This window comes from Danio rerio, chromosome 4 (genome assembly GCF_049306965.1).
Source record: "Danio rerio strain Tuebingen ecotype United States chromosome 4, GRCz12tu, whole genome shotgun sequence".
Classification (NCBI taxonomy): Eukaryota; Metazoa; Chordata; class Actinopteri; order Cypriniformes; family Danionidae; genus Danio; species Danio rerio.
Genome location: NC_133179.1, coordinates 43,882,501 through 43,898,143, shown reverse-complemented (window position 1 = coordinate 43,898,143; position 15,643 = coordinate 43,882,501). Strand labels below are relative to the sequence as shown.

The 15,643-nt window shown below is 33.4% G+C and overlaps 3 protein-coding genes across 4 annotated transcripts in view; 1 reads left to right on the top strand and 2 right to left on the bottom strand.

The window, feature by feature from the left end:
* The window catches only part of LOC101883766 (uncharacterized), a 291,682-nt gene that overhangs the window by 122,502 nt on the left and 153,537 nt on the right, over nt 1–15,643 (top strand). The window lies entirely within an intron of this gene.
* The window catches only part of LOC110439479 (NACHT, LRR and PYD domains-containing protein 3-like), a 136,622-nt gene that overhangs the window by 30,020 nt on the left and 90,959 nt on the right, over nt 1–15,643 (bottom strand). The gene's annotated exons all lie outside the window — the stretch shown is intronic.
* On the bottom strand, nt 2,110–8,926 carry LOC141381661 (serine/threonine-protein kinase pim-2-like). 2 transcript variants are annotated; one of them, XM_073947603.1, is made up of 8 exons: nt 6,520–8,926; nt 5,698–5,760; nt 5,504–5,598; nt 5,363–5,413; nt 4,202–4,580; nt 3,933–4,109; nt 3,478–3,566; nt 2,110–2,380 (listed from the first exon to the last, which is right to left on the bottom strand). In XM_073947603.1, the coding sequence occupies exons 1-8, from the start codon at nt 6,998–7,000 to the stop codon at nt 2,369–2,371; spliced, it is 1,347 nt and encodes a 448-aa protein (XP_073803704.1). In that variant the 5' UTR covers nt 7,001–8,926; the 3' UTR covers nt 2,110–2,368. The 2 variants fall into 2 exon arrangements, with proteins under 2 accessions (XP_073803704.1, XP_073803705.1); XM_073947604.1 differs by having other exon boundaries at nt 2,366–3,302; nt 3,424–3,566.

The window sequence follows — 15,643 nt, the reverse complement described above, 5'->3', positions numbered from 1 at the left end:
AACTGGATTACTGCAACTCTCTACTAGCTGGGCTTCCAGCTAACTCTATCAAGCCTCTTCAGCTGCTCCAGAACGCAGCAGCACGAGTGGTCTTCAATGAACCTAAACGAGCACATGTCACTCTGCTGCTAGTCCGTTTGCACTGGCTGCCAGTTGCTGCTCGCATCAAATTCAAAACTCTGATGTTTGCCTACAAAGTGACTTCTGGCCTTGCTCCTTCTTATCTGCTCTCACTTCTGCATATCTATGTGCCCTCCAGAAACTTGCGTTCTGTGAATGAACGTCGCCTGGTGATTCCATCCCAAAGAGGGAAGAAATCACTTTCGTGAACGCTCACGCTTAATCTGCCCAGTTGGTGGAATGAACTCCCTAACTGCATCAGAACAGCAGAGTCACTCGCTATTTTTAAGAAACGACTAAAAACTCAACTATTTAGTCTCCACTTCACTTCCTAATCTGCGATTGCCTCTCTGGATATCACACTAACTGTACCCAAAAAAAAAAATACTAATACTAATACTTTCCTTCTTAGACTTTACAGACCTGAAACTTGCCTATAGCACTTATTCATTGTTGCTCTTATAGTTTTGTAAATTGCTTCCTTGTCCTCATTTGTAAGTCGCTTTGGATAAAAGCGTCTGCTAAATGACTAAATGTAAATGTAAAATGACGTTTGCCTGAAAAACTTATGCTGAAAAAAGAGCACTTTAAAAGCTTATTTGACAAAAATCATGACTACATCTTTTTTATGTTACTTTAACTTATTTAAATAGGTTAATCATGTTCCAACTACATTTTTTTCCATTTTTCAAAGTTTAACCTAATATTTTAGTCAGTTTGAATACTATAAGTTTGAATAGAAAAGTTAAAAACAGTGTAGTTATAACCTGTAGTCTGTTAGACTTGCTGCATGTTTATTTAGGTCAATGTCTGTTAATGCTCTTCTCTTTCTGTACTATCAAACAGACTCATATATATATAATCTATGCTTTACGTTATAAATCAGCTCCTCCTAACATTCGTCATGTGGTATATCGCACACGATAGCTTTTTCTTTATCTGGAGATTATAAGTGTTATAATCTACTTAGGAGTGTTAAAGATTTTTTTTAGAAAGTTATTGTTCATGCAGGAAAAAATAATGACAATTTTATGTTGTATCTTAACCGTTTTGTTTTGTTTTTTAAAGAGCAATATACTTGTTTGGTGTTGGATTAAACAGATATGCGAAATATGTCTGGTTGCATAATGGTAAGAAATCTGGAGACTGAAGTGTTTTGGCTCAAGATAGCCTAAATATATATTTTAAATGTTTCCTTGGAAATTACCGAAAGACAAATCATTTATGTAATACTGTTATGTAGAGGGTTTCTGTGGGGTCTTAAAAAGTCTTAAATCTCAAAATCCAAATCTTAGGCCTTAAAAAGCTCTAGATTTACTGTGATACTGTGTTGTTGGTCTTAAATCTTTTTAAACAGGTTTTAATTTTCTTTTGTTCATGTATTGCTATCCAATCTGTCCAAACCCCCATACAATCACCAACAATCCATCTCTATGAAACTGTTAACTTTTTTATTTAAAAAGGTAATGTTTAACTCTATTTATCATAATGGTTTAATTATTTTCCTTACAATGACATTTGTTTCTCCATGTACTGCTGAGGACACTGACCTGGACAGATTGTTGTCCATAGATTTACTTTATTATAGTTTTTAAATATTTTAAAACATTTGTTCACTTTAGTATTATTTTAAAGAAGTTTATGTTGGGGAAAAAGCTGTATGGATACGAGTAGAGCTTGCTTGTTTTTACACAATATTTAAAACATTTAGTTAAGAAAAAAAATCTAAAATAATTTAATTGTTTATTATTAATGTATTATTATCATTAAATTATTATTATTATAAAAAAATTTTGATAGGTCAAATAAATTTCTTTTTCATCTGGGTAATTTGAAAAAATCCTTAGTCTTTAGCGCTTTATGAGTCTAAAATTTCATTCAAAATGGTCTTAAAATGTCTTAAAATGGTGAAACCTGTAAGACAAAAGTTAGAAGTCAGTGTATAATTAGTAACTGGTCACATAATAAATAAAAACAAGACATGATGTTGATTTTATAATGCTTTAATAATTCACCAGTATATAAGAAACACACATGACATATATAGTGCATTTGCATATGTGTATAATAATAATATAATGACAATACATTCAAAACATTCATGACAAATTAATTAATCAACAAAGGCACTCATATGTAAGTTGCCCTGCACTATTAAAGAAGATGACAAGGCAACAATATAATACAAAGAGCAATCCAATGCAGCAGTCCTCAGGTGTGCTAGGGTTGCTGAGTTGTTTGTCCTGTCTTACTCCATGACCTGAAACATAAATCAGTGTTATTTGTCTAAATACATTACATTTTGGACAGAGTTTAAAGGATTAGTTCACCCATAAATGAAAATCCTGTTTTTAATCACTCATTTCAATCCCCTAAGACTTATGCTCATCTTCAGTAGCTTTTTTTTAGGTGCACAAATATGTTCTTGGACCTTGGTATGATTGCAGTTAATGTCACATGCAATGTTTTAACCTTTTTTCTGGACTTTGAACACCTCAGGACTGTTCCTGTCTAAGAAGGATGAGAGAACTCCTGGATTTGATCTAAGACAGAGGTGCTCAACCCTGTTCCTGGAGATCTACCTTCCTACAGAGTTCAGCTCCAACTCTGATTAAGCACACCTGAAGCAATTAATTAGCCTGAACAGCACTTGATAATTACAGGCAGGTGTGTTTGACATGAGTTGCAACTGAAATCTTCAGGAAGGTGGATCTCCAGGAACAAGGTTGAGCTCTCCTGATATCTTAGTTAGTGTTCTGAAGATGAAAGTCTCAGTGGGTTGGAACGACATGAGGGTGAGTAATTAATAACAGAATTTTCTTTTTTGGGGGGTTAAGTAATGCTTTAAGACTTAAGATCAGCTGTGTCCAAACTTTTTTTATTGAGGGCTAAAAACCAGTCTTGAATGAGCGTGTTGGACCAAAGTATACCAAACTCCTTACCATAAAGTTGCCATTGGCTATTTCCTAAGTTATTCAACATTTAAACAAAACTAGAGAGCATTGATTTATATTAACTAATGCAGTATTTATTCGTTCAGTAAAAACAATCCCATTTATAACAGAATGGAGTTACACTAGTCAAGCTGCACCTGTTTTTTGCCTTGATGTGCATCGCTGATGTGTTCCTCTATTTATTGAGTGACTATTTATATTTAATATAACATTTAATCGAATCTTTTACTTTCAGTTTGTGTTTCTGTTGTCATTGTCACTCTCTATTTAGATGGGATGGTGTGCCAAATCAAAGGGCAAATCAAGTTATCAAAGGCTAACTTAGGCCTGCAGACTCTGGTTTGGACACCTCTGCTTAAGATGATCAACAAAAATGAAAGCCATTTAGCTTTAGGCTTCATACCTTAAACCAGTTATGGAGATGCATCTCCTGCAGAGCGAGTCTCTCATCTGGGTTTGGCTGTAGACAACCGCAGATCATCTGGCAGCATTCTGTGCAGAAAGAAGAATGGGGTGTTTAAGTTTAATAGTTTATAGATCTTAATCTACAATGCCAAAGTGCGTTAGTACTTCCGATTCAGTTGCCTATGGGAGAAATGACTTGGAATAATAAATGGTCAAACTGCTCGCTCTACACACAAGTGGGCTCATGACTGTACATAAAAAGTAGAATGATATAATAAGACAATGTTGGTGTGCAACATTAACCAGCATAGCAAGCAGTTTTTAATGTCTTAAAATTAATGGAAGTGAATAAGATTGGAAGTCTCGAACCAAAAAATTACAATAGTTGCACACGCTCGTACGTCAAAAATAGTTATAAGACCTGCTCTCTTCACACTTTGATGAAGCTCTCACCTATTGACAGGCCAGGGCTAGACCAAAGATAGTCCCTGATCAAGGAGTGGTCGGAGACAGTGGGTAAAGCCCCACACATCAATGCGAACAGGACGATCCCTAGAGACCAAACAGTCGCTGGCTGTGCATGGTACCTGCCATGCAATTCATACTCCGGAGGGAAATATTTTCTTGTGCCTAGAAAAAAAAAGATATCATCCAATGGTTTATATGTTTAAACAGAATCGTCAGTGTGTGGTTTTTATGGAAACAAAGTTCATAACACTTACCACAGAAGACTTTGTAGCCGGAACCCTTTACAATCGCACCACAGCCGAAGTCTATTAGCTTTACCTCCAAAGTGTCTGGATTCACCAGGAGGTTTTCAAGCTTTATGTCCCGATGGAAGACACCGCGATCAAAGCAAACGCTCGCAGCATGAATGGCCTGCCGCATTATATGGCGTCCCGTCTTCTCATCAAGAGGTCCATCCTTGTGGCGTAAGAAGTGAAACAAGTCCATACAAGGTATGGGTCGCTCCATGATTATAATGTATTGGGCATCATTGTCCTCCCAGTCTAGGAGTTGGATTATTTCGGGGACGTAGGGACCATTGTTGGCCATAATTGTCAGGGCAATTTCTGCAGGGAGGGGTTTGTCATAACCAGGCTAAAGGAGAGAAATGATGACAGTTAGACAGTTTCCTGAAGGTCTTTTAATAAAAACTTAATTGTAATCGGACATTAACATACATATAAGGCTCTGAAACAATCTAATCAAGTGGATTTATCTAAATACTGTTGTAAATGGAGTCTTTAGCTTATCTACTTTTTTTTCTTCAGATATTTTATGTAGTAGGCCAATAGTTTCACAAAACCATTTTGTTTTCAATTCTGTTTTAATCTCTACATGATAAAGTCTAGTTTAGATGTAAGCTGCTCGTTCTTCATGAGTGCTGTCATCTTTGTTTAGATCATTATTCAATTACAGTGGTTACCTCTAATTTTAAATGGAAAGCACAAAGCAAAACAAAAGCCTTACTTTATTCAATTCAATTCAATTCAGCTTTATTTGTATAGCGCTTTTACAATGTAGATTGTGTCAAAGCAGCTTCACATAAATGGTCATAGTAACTGGAACAGTGTGGTTCAGGTTTTAGTGTTTAAGTTCAGTTCAGTTTAGCTCAGTTCAGTGTGATTTAATCATTACTGAGAGTTCAAACACTGAAGAGCAAATTCATCGATGCGTAGCTCTACCAATCCTGAACCATGCGAGGCAGTGGCGACAGCGGAGAGGGAAAAAAAACTTCACTTTACTTGCTTACGTACTTACTAAAAGGACATGTTTTCATTTACTATATAACGTCTTCAATCCCATTTTGTCCCATCCTAAGAAAATCAAATCTAGAATCAAATCAAATCATGACATTGAATTGTATCTGGACTACTCACCACTGTGAGTTCCTTCATCTTCGGTGACTTTACAGTACATTTCACAGCAACCTGATCAATAAAGCAAAGAATTAGCAGTTAGCATGTGGTAGAAGTTTTGAATAAAGCAATGATAAAGCAATGTTTTGTTAGTGAAAGCACCTCAAGTCCATCCCTGCGGCGTGTGGCTTTGTAGACAGAGCCGAATCCACCTTTGCCCAGCTTGTCACCCATTTCATAATGCCTTAAAATCGTGTCTGTTAAAAAATAAACAACTGCAGTCAGTATGATGTACAATTTTAGATATATATATTTTGTATTCACGTTTGTAATACTAATAACAATTCCTTTCTTACCATTTTCTGTGTCGTCCTCCTCTAGCTGCTCAGCAGCAGGGACATGGTCTTCTGAAGCAGAAGCTGTAATACGAATCAAGTCACCGTTGTGTAAATAGCACTTTATATAATACAGATTATCATGTTTTTTAATTAGTCTATGAATGTAAAGTCACATATTTAGACTTATTTTAATTTCATCCCACACAGAAATCTGATATATGTCAATTTGATATACTGTATGTACTGTGTGTGTGTGTGTGTGTAGCCACAAATATACATATACATATATTATTATAGCTAATATATTTGTACATATTACATATTTGCTTATTTTTTACTACTTATTTTAGCATATATGTACAGATTTATAATGCAAATGGTTAAAAAAAAAATATAAACTGCCATTTTTTGCAATCATTTAACATATATGACACATTTTACATGCAAAATCCAAAAATGAACTTGTATGTCATATTTGTAATTTGCATATATTTTCATATATCACATTTCTATAGAGCATTTTGAGGGATGTAAACATTAACAGTGGTTCGAACATATATCCTGTTTTACATTTTTAATTTCCACAGCTTCCGAGAATACAGAAATTTCCACATATTGATAAATATTGCTATGATAGCTGTTTTAACGTTAAATTATGACTGGATTTGCCTTTTATTAAGGTTATGAAATAGTTTGACATCAAGCAGGAATTGTTAATGGGCCAATGATATTAATACATTAAAATGGTATAAACAAGACCAGTTATAAAAATATTACTTGATTAGAGATTTGGCCATTAAACAATACTTGTATCATAATCACTTGTGAGTGTGATTTTACCTCTACTAGACTTCCAGACGTCCTTTTCTTCTTTACTGGCTTCAGGAACCTCATCAGGCCCAATGGGTGTTACAATGGGCTGACTAGAAACTTTTTGCTCTAACATGGCTTCATGGTAGTTCTTCGTGGCCTGGACCAGGTCGTATTTTCCAGTTTTGCGACGGAGGACTGGCCACTTCCAGAAGCCTTTCTTTACCTTTCTCACTTCTGGAACCTCTTCAGGCCCAACAGGTGTTTCAATGGGCTGACAAGAAACTTTCTGATATACCTCAGCCTCATACTGGTATTTCTTCGCAGCCTGGACAAGGTCGTATTTTCCAGTTTTGCGATGGAGAACTGGCCACTTCCAGAAGCTTCTCTTTTTCTCCTTTCTCCCTATCTCTCCAACCTCAACATGCGGCTCATCAGAAAGATGAAGATGGTTCTCCGGCATGTTGGGGGTGTACTTGAGTAGTACACAGGGACTGTGATCAAACTGCATGATGAAAAATGTTTTCTGATAACTTTCTGATAAACTGTAATAGTAAACCGATCAATCTGCAACTCGAAATGCCAAAACTACAACCGACAAAAGCAAGTAGTAGAATGTCAGGCGATGATGTCATCCAGGCGCATTCTAAGAATTTTAATATGGAAGGCTTTGGGCTGTTGTTATTTTTCAAATGTTTTAATTTGTGCAAGTTTAAAATGAATGGGATCCTTTGCTGTTTTGTGTTTATAGTGGTTTGTAAATGCAGCACAGGGTTGCTTACAGGCTAAAATTATTAAGAAACCTGCATGGAGGAGTACATCAGATGTCTATATTGTGCCAATTGTATTGTATTGGGTCAATATTTGATGGCAGCCTCATACACATGCTACTATCTGTGTTGTTATTAATGTTAAAAGAAGAAAATGACTCACTTTTTGTGACTTGTAAGGATAAAAATTACACATATACATAAATATGAATGTATACGTCCCTTAATTTGTATATACATTTTTAATGAGGTAGAAATTATCAAGGTGAACCAACAGAGTGTCTTTATTTTCATACTCTTATTTCTTGGCTATCAATTTTTATTGACATTATGAATAATTAAATTCAGCAAAGAAGCAGTGGATATACTTTAATTCTATGATTTACCACAAATTATGTTACAAATCTCTGAAATATTCTTGCAAAATATGACATTTTGTAAAGAAATATCCAAGAAAATGTGTAAGGCTTTGTCTTGCGTTGACTGTTAAGTGTATTTTATAAATTCTGTGATGTACAGACATGGAAAAACATTCTCAGTTTGACTAAAACATAAGTTTTTTTTTCATTCCACACAATTCTGATCAAATTTATTCCCAATTTATTATAAATATATTGCCATTTTAGCATAAATCATTTTAAAATGTAAGTAGAAGTAAGTTTTAGACAAGTTTATAAAAGTTTAGTTTATTAAAAGTTAAGAAATCAATAGCTTAGGGCACATTAAGCTCATCAAATAAAAACTTTTGTTGTTTTGACCAACTTTTATTGTATGAAAATTAAAAATGCTCTAAATGAGAATGTTTTTATTTGAAATTTGGAAGAAATTGTATCAGTCCTTTATAGAATAAAACTAATAATAACAGCTTCCTCAAACCCATAACTAGCAAACCCAGATAAATGGAGAATCTCTAATTCCCAAATGCAGGGTTCCACACAATTTATTCAGGCTATCCCAACACAAATAGACTAAGTTAATGAAACAAATTTAAGTAGATTGAACATAAAACAATTGAGTTATCTCCAAAAAAATATCAAGAATTGTGTTGCTTCAGCTCATTTTACTTAAGCTGTCTTTTGGCTGGGGGGATGTGTTTATACTTATAAGTGTTTATAGTTTATAAATTATAAAAAAAAGTTTATAAATTCCTAAGGAATTCCTAAGGAAATAAGTTTATAAATTCCAATTTTCTTGCTTTACCATACATTGAGAACCCACTGCGAGTCTTCCTGCTACATCAACCTCACATTTGGTTGCAAAATCAGCAGCAATCTTATGTAATTTTATTTTTATAGCTGTATATTGTGATTTAAAAGCTCAAAATATTACAAATATTTAGAACACATAAGCACTTATATATTTATATTTGATTGTCATCACATTAGACAACAAAATGACGTTTGCCTAAAAACCTTGTGCTGAAATAAGAGCACTGTAAATACCTATTTGACAAAAAATCATGACCACTTTTTATTACTTTACTTTTTATGTTACTTTAACTTATTTAAATAAGTTAATCATGCTCCAACTAAATTTTTTTTCCAGTTTTTCAAAGTTTAACTTAGTATTTTAGTCAGTTTGATTAATATAAGTTTGAATAGAAAAGTTAAAAACTGTGTAGTTATAACCTGTAGTCTGTTAGACTTGCTGCATGTTTATTTTGGTCAATGTCTGTTCATGCTCTTCTCTTTCTGTGCTATCAAACAGACTATATATATATATATATATATATATATATATATATATATATATATATATATATATATATATATATATAATTTTTATTTATTTTTTTTATCTATGCTTTACGTTATTTATCAGCTCCTCCTTGCATTCGTCATGTGGTATATCGCACACGATAGCCTTATCTTTGACAAATGAAATCACAGCATGTTCATTTAAAAGTGATCATGGCTGCATTTTTCATCTTCATCATCACCTTTGAGAGGGAAGATCACTGTTGGCAGTGTTTTGAACACTTAAGGGCACTCAAAAGAACACGTATGGCTGATTTCCATTTTGTCTGGGTGCCAGTGACATCCTAAGTGCACTTCTGGCATTTGGCTGTCTGTAGAACACTTAAGACTAACATATATTTAAAGTGAAAAACATGATTATCTCAAGGAGCTGATTTTTCTGATATGAAAGCTTGTTTCTGAGCCTATTCTTGTGTATTTTGGAACATTCAATTTGGGTATTTGTTCCAAATCTTTAGGTAAAATAATAGAATATAATGAAAATAAAATTGTTCACTCAACAAAAATCATTGGCTCTTAAATCTATTGCATTTCTAACATCTATGGGTCATCATTTGTGCCTCCTGAAAGTTTTTTAGTTGAATCAATTGAACTTTTCTAGTCATCTCAACTCACATCAGTCAAACTGACTGAAAATGTTACAAAGTTGAACTTTGTTGAACTCAAAATATTTAGTTGAAACCTGACTAACTATTTAAAATGAGTTTAAAAATGTAGTTGTAACATGATTAACTTATAAATAAGTTAAAGTTAAACATTTTTTTCCCTTTTTTGTCAAGTTTTTAAAGTGTATTATTTTAGCATAAAGTTTTTTAGCAAACATCATTTTGTTGTCTGATGACAGTCAAATATTAAGTCTACAAGTGTTTGTCTGTCATACATCCACTCACTGGCCACTTTATTAGGTACGCCTGTCCAATTGCTCGTTAACACAAATTTCTAATCAGCCAACCACATGGCAGCAACTCAATACACACGGACTGCTGCAGTTCAAACTGAGCATCAGAATGTGGAAGAAAGTTGATTTAAGTGACTTTGAATGTGACATTGTTGTTGGTGCCAGACTGGCTGGTCTGAGTATTTCAGAAACTGCTGAACTACTGGGATCTTTATGCATAACCATCTCTAAGGTTTACAGAGAATTATCCGAAAAAGAGAAAATATCCAGTGAGTGGCAGTTCTGTGGATGCAAATGCCTTGGCAATGAGTTCGCCGTACTCAAATGGCCTCCACAGTCACCAGACTCAATCCAAAAGAGCACCTTTGTAATGTGGTGGACCGAAAGAGTCGCATCATGGATGTGCAGCCGTCATATCGGCAGCGACTGTGTGATGCTATTATGTCAATATGGACCAAAATCTCTGAGGAATATTTCCAGTACCTTGTTGAATCTATGCCATGAAGGATTAAGGCAGGTCTGAAGGCAAAAGGGGGTCCATCTCAGTACTAGTACGGTGTATCTAATAAAGTGGCCAGTGAGTAAATGTTTAGGATAAACTACAGACTTTTGAGTCAAAATATACAGCTATAGACATAACATTAGGGATTAGAGATTCTCAATTTCTCTGGGTTTGTTAGTTGTGGTTAATAAATCTTTCGAGTAAAGTCAAATCTTATTATTAGTTCTTTTTTCACAGTGTACAAAGGAGTGATTATTGATTTCAAATCCGTCAAAACTATTTAAACACACACCTAAACTTCCAAACATTTTATTGCATTACACAACAGTAAGATCATTTTCAATCATTACTATCCTAAAACATCAATCATAGCAGGTATGTGATCAATCATTAAAGAGTAATAAGCATGATTAATGTAGAAGTAGTGCACATTTTACAATAAGTTTCCTAATTCCCAATGCTCTATTAATGGTAAATCATGTATGAATCATGAATGAATCGTGAATAACATGCAGACTGTAGATTGTGGGGTGCTAAACCATTGTACTTTATATGCAACTAACACATTATGGCTCCTGATGTTACTTTGAGGAAGCAACTTGATCTGTCTGTGCTTGAATAGAATTATTTACATCATTATTACCTTTAATCTTTCACAAAACATTATTATCATTTATTACAGTCGAATCGTATGTATTTACCTGGCTTGCAAGTCATGCACAAAAGGCCTTTATTGCAGTTAACACACTTTTTCTCTATACAGGAATCCTGCTGTCAAAATTGCTGCTAAAAAGAAAAGATATAAAAGAAGCCAACCCAAGGATGATGGTAGGAAAATACTATTTTGTTATTACATATAATATAACATAATAGAATATAATAAGTATATAAAGTTATATAGTAAGTATTTTGATTTTAAAATTATATAATTCGTAAATCATAAACTCTTTAACTAATCCTAATCATAAAGATAATAATATAAATAATAATTTTAAACCTGAAATGTCTACAGTGTATTATCTTTTTATTGGTATTTTATTGCAGGCCTGATAAAACATTTAAACAATCATAAAAGGCCTGATAAAACAATTAGTCAAATTAAACCTGAAATTATGATGTGCATTTACTTCTGGTCTAATATTTCAAGTATTCAATATTAAAAATATTGACTAGCATTTATTTAAGTTGGAACTGGTTTGAACCTGCAGTTTATATAGTGTAATCTCTTGGAAGTTTTCTCCATCTTTGCTAGATCTTAAATTAGACTTTAGGTAAAAGACTTTATTATGCAAAATTATGCCGTGTAACGACCCAACGTATACATTGTGACCCAATATCAACAATGTGCTAACACAAAGTTAACTTAAACGTCTCGGTAAGTACCAGAGAATTCACAAGAGCTTATTCTAAAAAAAGAATGACTGTCATCAAAATGCAACAAAGGATTTATTCACTTTATTTATATTTACTAAATAAAATTATACTAGTCAGTAAAACTATTGTAAATAGGACTTTATTCTTGTTTGTGATTTTAAAAAGAAATTATTTGGGTTTTTAATACATTTAGGAAAGTTTGCGAGAAAAAATGAGAGTTGTAGATTATTGACATGATGTCAGACAGAATCACACTGGTGAATTCTTCCCTTTCTGTGGTTTTGTTTTTGCTACTGTTACATCAAGGTGGAATGGTTTGTATTTACAGAATTTTTTATTTTTTTCCACAGCCTGCCAGTTTCACAGCAAATTGGAAATTTTTCCAGTACAATATGTGTCCAAGACACGTGAAAACAAGGTTAGATAGCTATACCATATGACTGCATTGTGTGAATAAATGAATGAATTAAACTATCCTACATACTGCTACATAATTTTATACTGCTAAAATGTTTGCTTTTTTCAGAAAAGATTAAAAAAAGGTGTATATGTTGAACATTTTCAGCTACAATTCTATGAATATTGAACCAAACCTTTACTGTTTGGGTGATTTATATGTTGTCTGGTTTATCTTGGTTGGGTAAAGGATTTAAATGAATACTTAATAAATGTATAACCTTTGTTTTCTTATACCGTCTTCCCAAGGGCTGTAAAGAAGTACTGGTTCATTGGCACCCGTGCCCATCATGGTAACATCACGTTTCTTGATTAAATGACTTAGGCCTTTATCTGTATTTTTAAAGACACATTCTATTTAATTAAGCATAAATTGGGTGTTATTTACATTTATATAATAGGTAACTACAACACTGTTATAGGCTCATTTTGATGGACTGAGACAATGCTTCATCACAACTACAGTACAACTTACAGTACCCTTTTTTTGTGGCATTTTGTTAAGCAATGACTTATCCATAAATAATATGCCTAATTTGCTATTTTTCCAAGTATTTACTGTCATAATTTAATATTCAGTTGGAATAGGGTGAGCTTTATATTACACAAAATGATTGGATATACAATATGAGCTTTGAATGATTATAATGCAAAAATAATACTATATAATATAAACAACCTTAAATTTTTACTACATTTTAGCTGTCTACCCCATTTTGTCTGGGACTTGTCATAAACCATGTCAGAATCTACAATTGTTTGTACAATTTCAGAAACCAATTTTTTTTTGTTTATTTCTTTCAGCCAAAAGACCTGGCCCCCATCTTGGGAACCACAGGGAACATACAAATGAAAGTGTCAGGTTGATGCCAACTTTCCTACCACCTAAAATGAGATTAAGAGAAATAGTGTTAATACTAATTATCTCCATTAAAGCTATACATGACTGAATAAAATTGATTTTCTGTCGACAACAAAACACATGATTGTAGCGTTCTGATTGGCAGGTTCAGCCTTTTCATTTCACAGTTCTGGTAATTTGAGTTATAAATATGGAATTGGGAGTTTATATAACAGTATAATTAAAAAGACTGTCAATAAAGTCATAATTGTGAGAATTATATAAAGAAAGTCTGCTAAAAGTTCAGTTGTCACCTTGGTGGTTCAAATAAAAAATGTTATTTTTCCCATGGAACTGAGTTGTGTGGACAAAAATAAAAGTTGAATGGATTGAAATCAGTGTATAGATGTTTTTTTTTATTATTCATGTATTTTTCTTTGGCTTAGTCCCTGATTTATCAGGGGTCACAACAGCTTTAACTGCACTGGCATATATAACTTTATATCTCAACAGTTTCACTTTTAACTCTGGGCCCAGCGTTTGAGACTGAACAGCTGTAGTATATTTTTAGTAGTGTTTTTGTCATATTCAAGGTATAGCCAGTTTTGGTATTACAAATTTTACTGTTAACACTATAACCACATTACTGTATCAGTACAATCTATTTTTATGACAGGCACACTTTTTTAAACAGACCTTGCCCTAAATATATTTTGCATCTGTAAATGTTCTGTTACAAAACTCCAAGTTTATAAAATAATTAAATAAATAGCAAAAACAAATGGCAATACAGATTTAATATAAAGTTAATTATAGAAAAGTTAAGTCATAACAAACGTCAATTAAATATTATTACAATATATACATACATTATATACATTACATTATATACATTTAGTGTGCCATGTCCTTACACGTTCATTATTGGTTAAAAGCGCCGGATCCTGGCACTGTGTAATGTGTGGAGTAACAACTCTGGCTGCTTTCTTGCAAAAATAAGCGTGCATTTTATATTCAGAGTCTTAGGTTTATGTAAATTGTCTGTAGCTTTGAGTTCGTTGCTATGGTGATTGACGCTTTTAGCCTGCTATCCGCTTGTTAAGTGTGGCGTCACGCGAAGCGGCTTCCGGGTCCACGCGCTCTATCAAAGAGCTTAGAATTGGCATTCTAAGCTCTTTGGCTCTATTCAACTGAATGGGGAGACTCATGAAATGGTAATAATAAACGTTTACAAAGCGATTTAATACTTTTAAAAAATCACGATCGCAATATATATGTCCGTGCCCAATATCCGATGGCCAGAAAGTGAATCATTTTTTTATAACTTGTTTAAATGTTGGTATTTGTTATGCAGCAAGCCCAGAGATTGGTGTGTACACTATGACTTCATATAAATTTAACTTTAATGTGTAATATGAATAAAAAGTGATAAACTAATGATTTCTCAACTCAAATGAGTGGCAGCTTGGACCCGAAAACAGTATTACATACGTCACCACTTAAAAAGCGGATACGTGAAACCCCATAATTTTCATGACGTACACATACCCCAAAAGTATCATTTTTTTCATTGATAACCCAAGTATACTGTATATTATTGTTAAGAATATAATTTGTAATATTTTCTTCGATTTTTTTGGTTTTAATTTTTTTGGGTAGCGGATAAGTACGGAAGTGATTCGGGCTGTGGGCGGAGTTAGCGTGTTTTACACCTATTTTGTCTCCAATGTCTGAAATAAAGCAACTTATTTACTTTTGGAGAACATATATCATCTACGTGTCGTGTAAGCACTTATTTGATTGTACTAGATGGTTTATTTATGCAGTAGATATATGTTTTTGTAACCCTAATTTCTAACCCTAGTTTGAAAACCAGAAGAACTACAAATATGGTGCCGATTTGTATGAAACTCCGTAAAGAGGCTAGTAGGAATTGTAGTTTTTTTTATTTTTCTGTTTTACTTAGAATTGGAAATTGTAAAAAGTAAGTTCACAGTATAATGGGGGATTTATGGAGATGGTAAACACAAATATGTTATCAAATTTTAAATATCTAATTGTTAAATGGGGTTAAATCAATTCAAACCATATTTAAGAGCGCCCCCAGTTGGTGGCCAATTCTGACTGTGCTCACATGATTCCTGAGGTCAGGAGCTCTCCATAACAGGTGGCCCCATGTGTTTAGCCCTTTTTTTTGCTGAACTACAAGCCTTCAAACATGCACCAAAGTACAGTTTTAATGGTCAGTATTTCAAAGCAGGAGACATGTAAAATGTCCATACCAACATATGTTACTCTTCAGGTCAATACCTTTCCAACAATGTATTTGCTTTTGGTGTGGAATTAAGAAAAAAAAAATCATTTCACAGACACATGCCATCTCAGGTTTAGTTTCAAATAGGACTTTGAATGGTCAGCACAGAAATTAAGTTGTCTGTGTTTGTTTTGTTTGTTTGTTTCTATTTAAACAGACCAACAACCCCACAACATGAGGTCTACACACACACATCTATAATTGTCATTCTCATTTATATTTCAGTTTTATATTTCAATTTA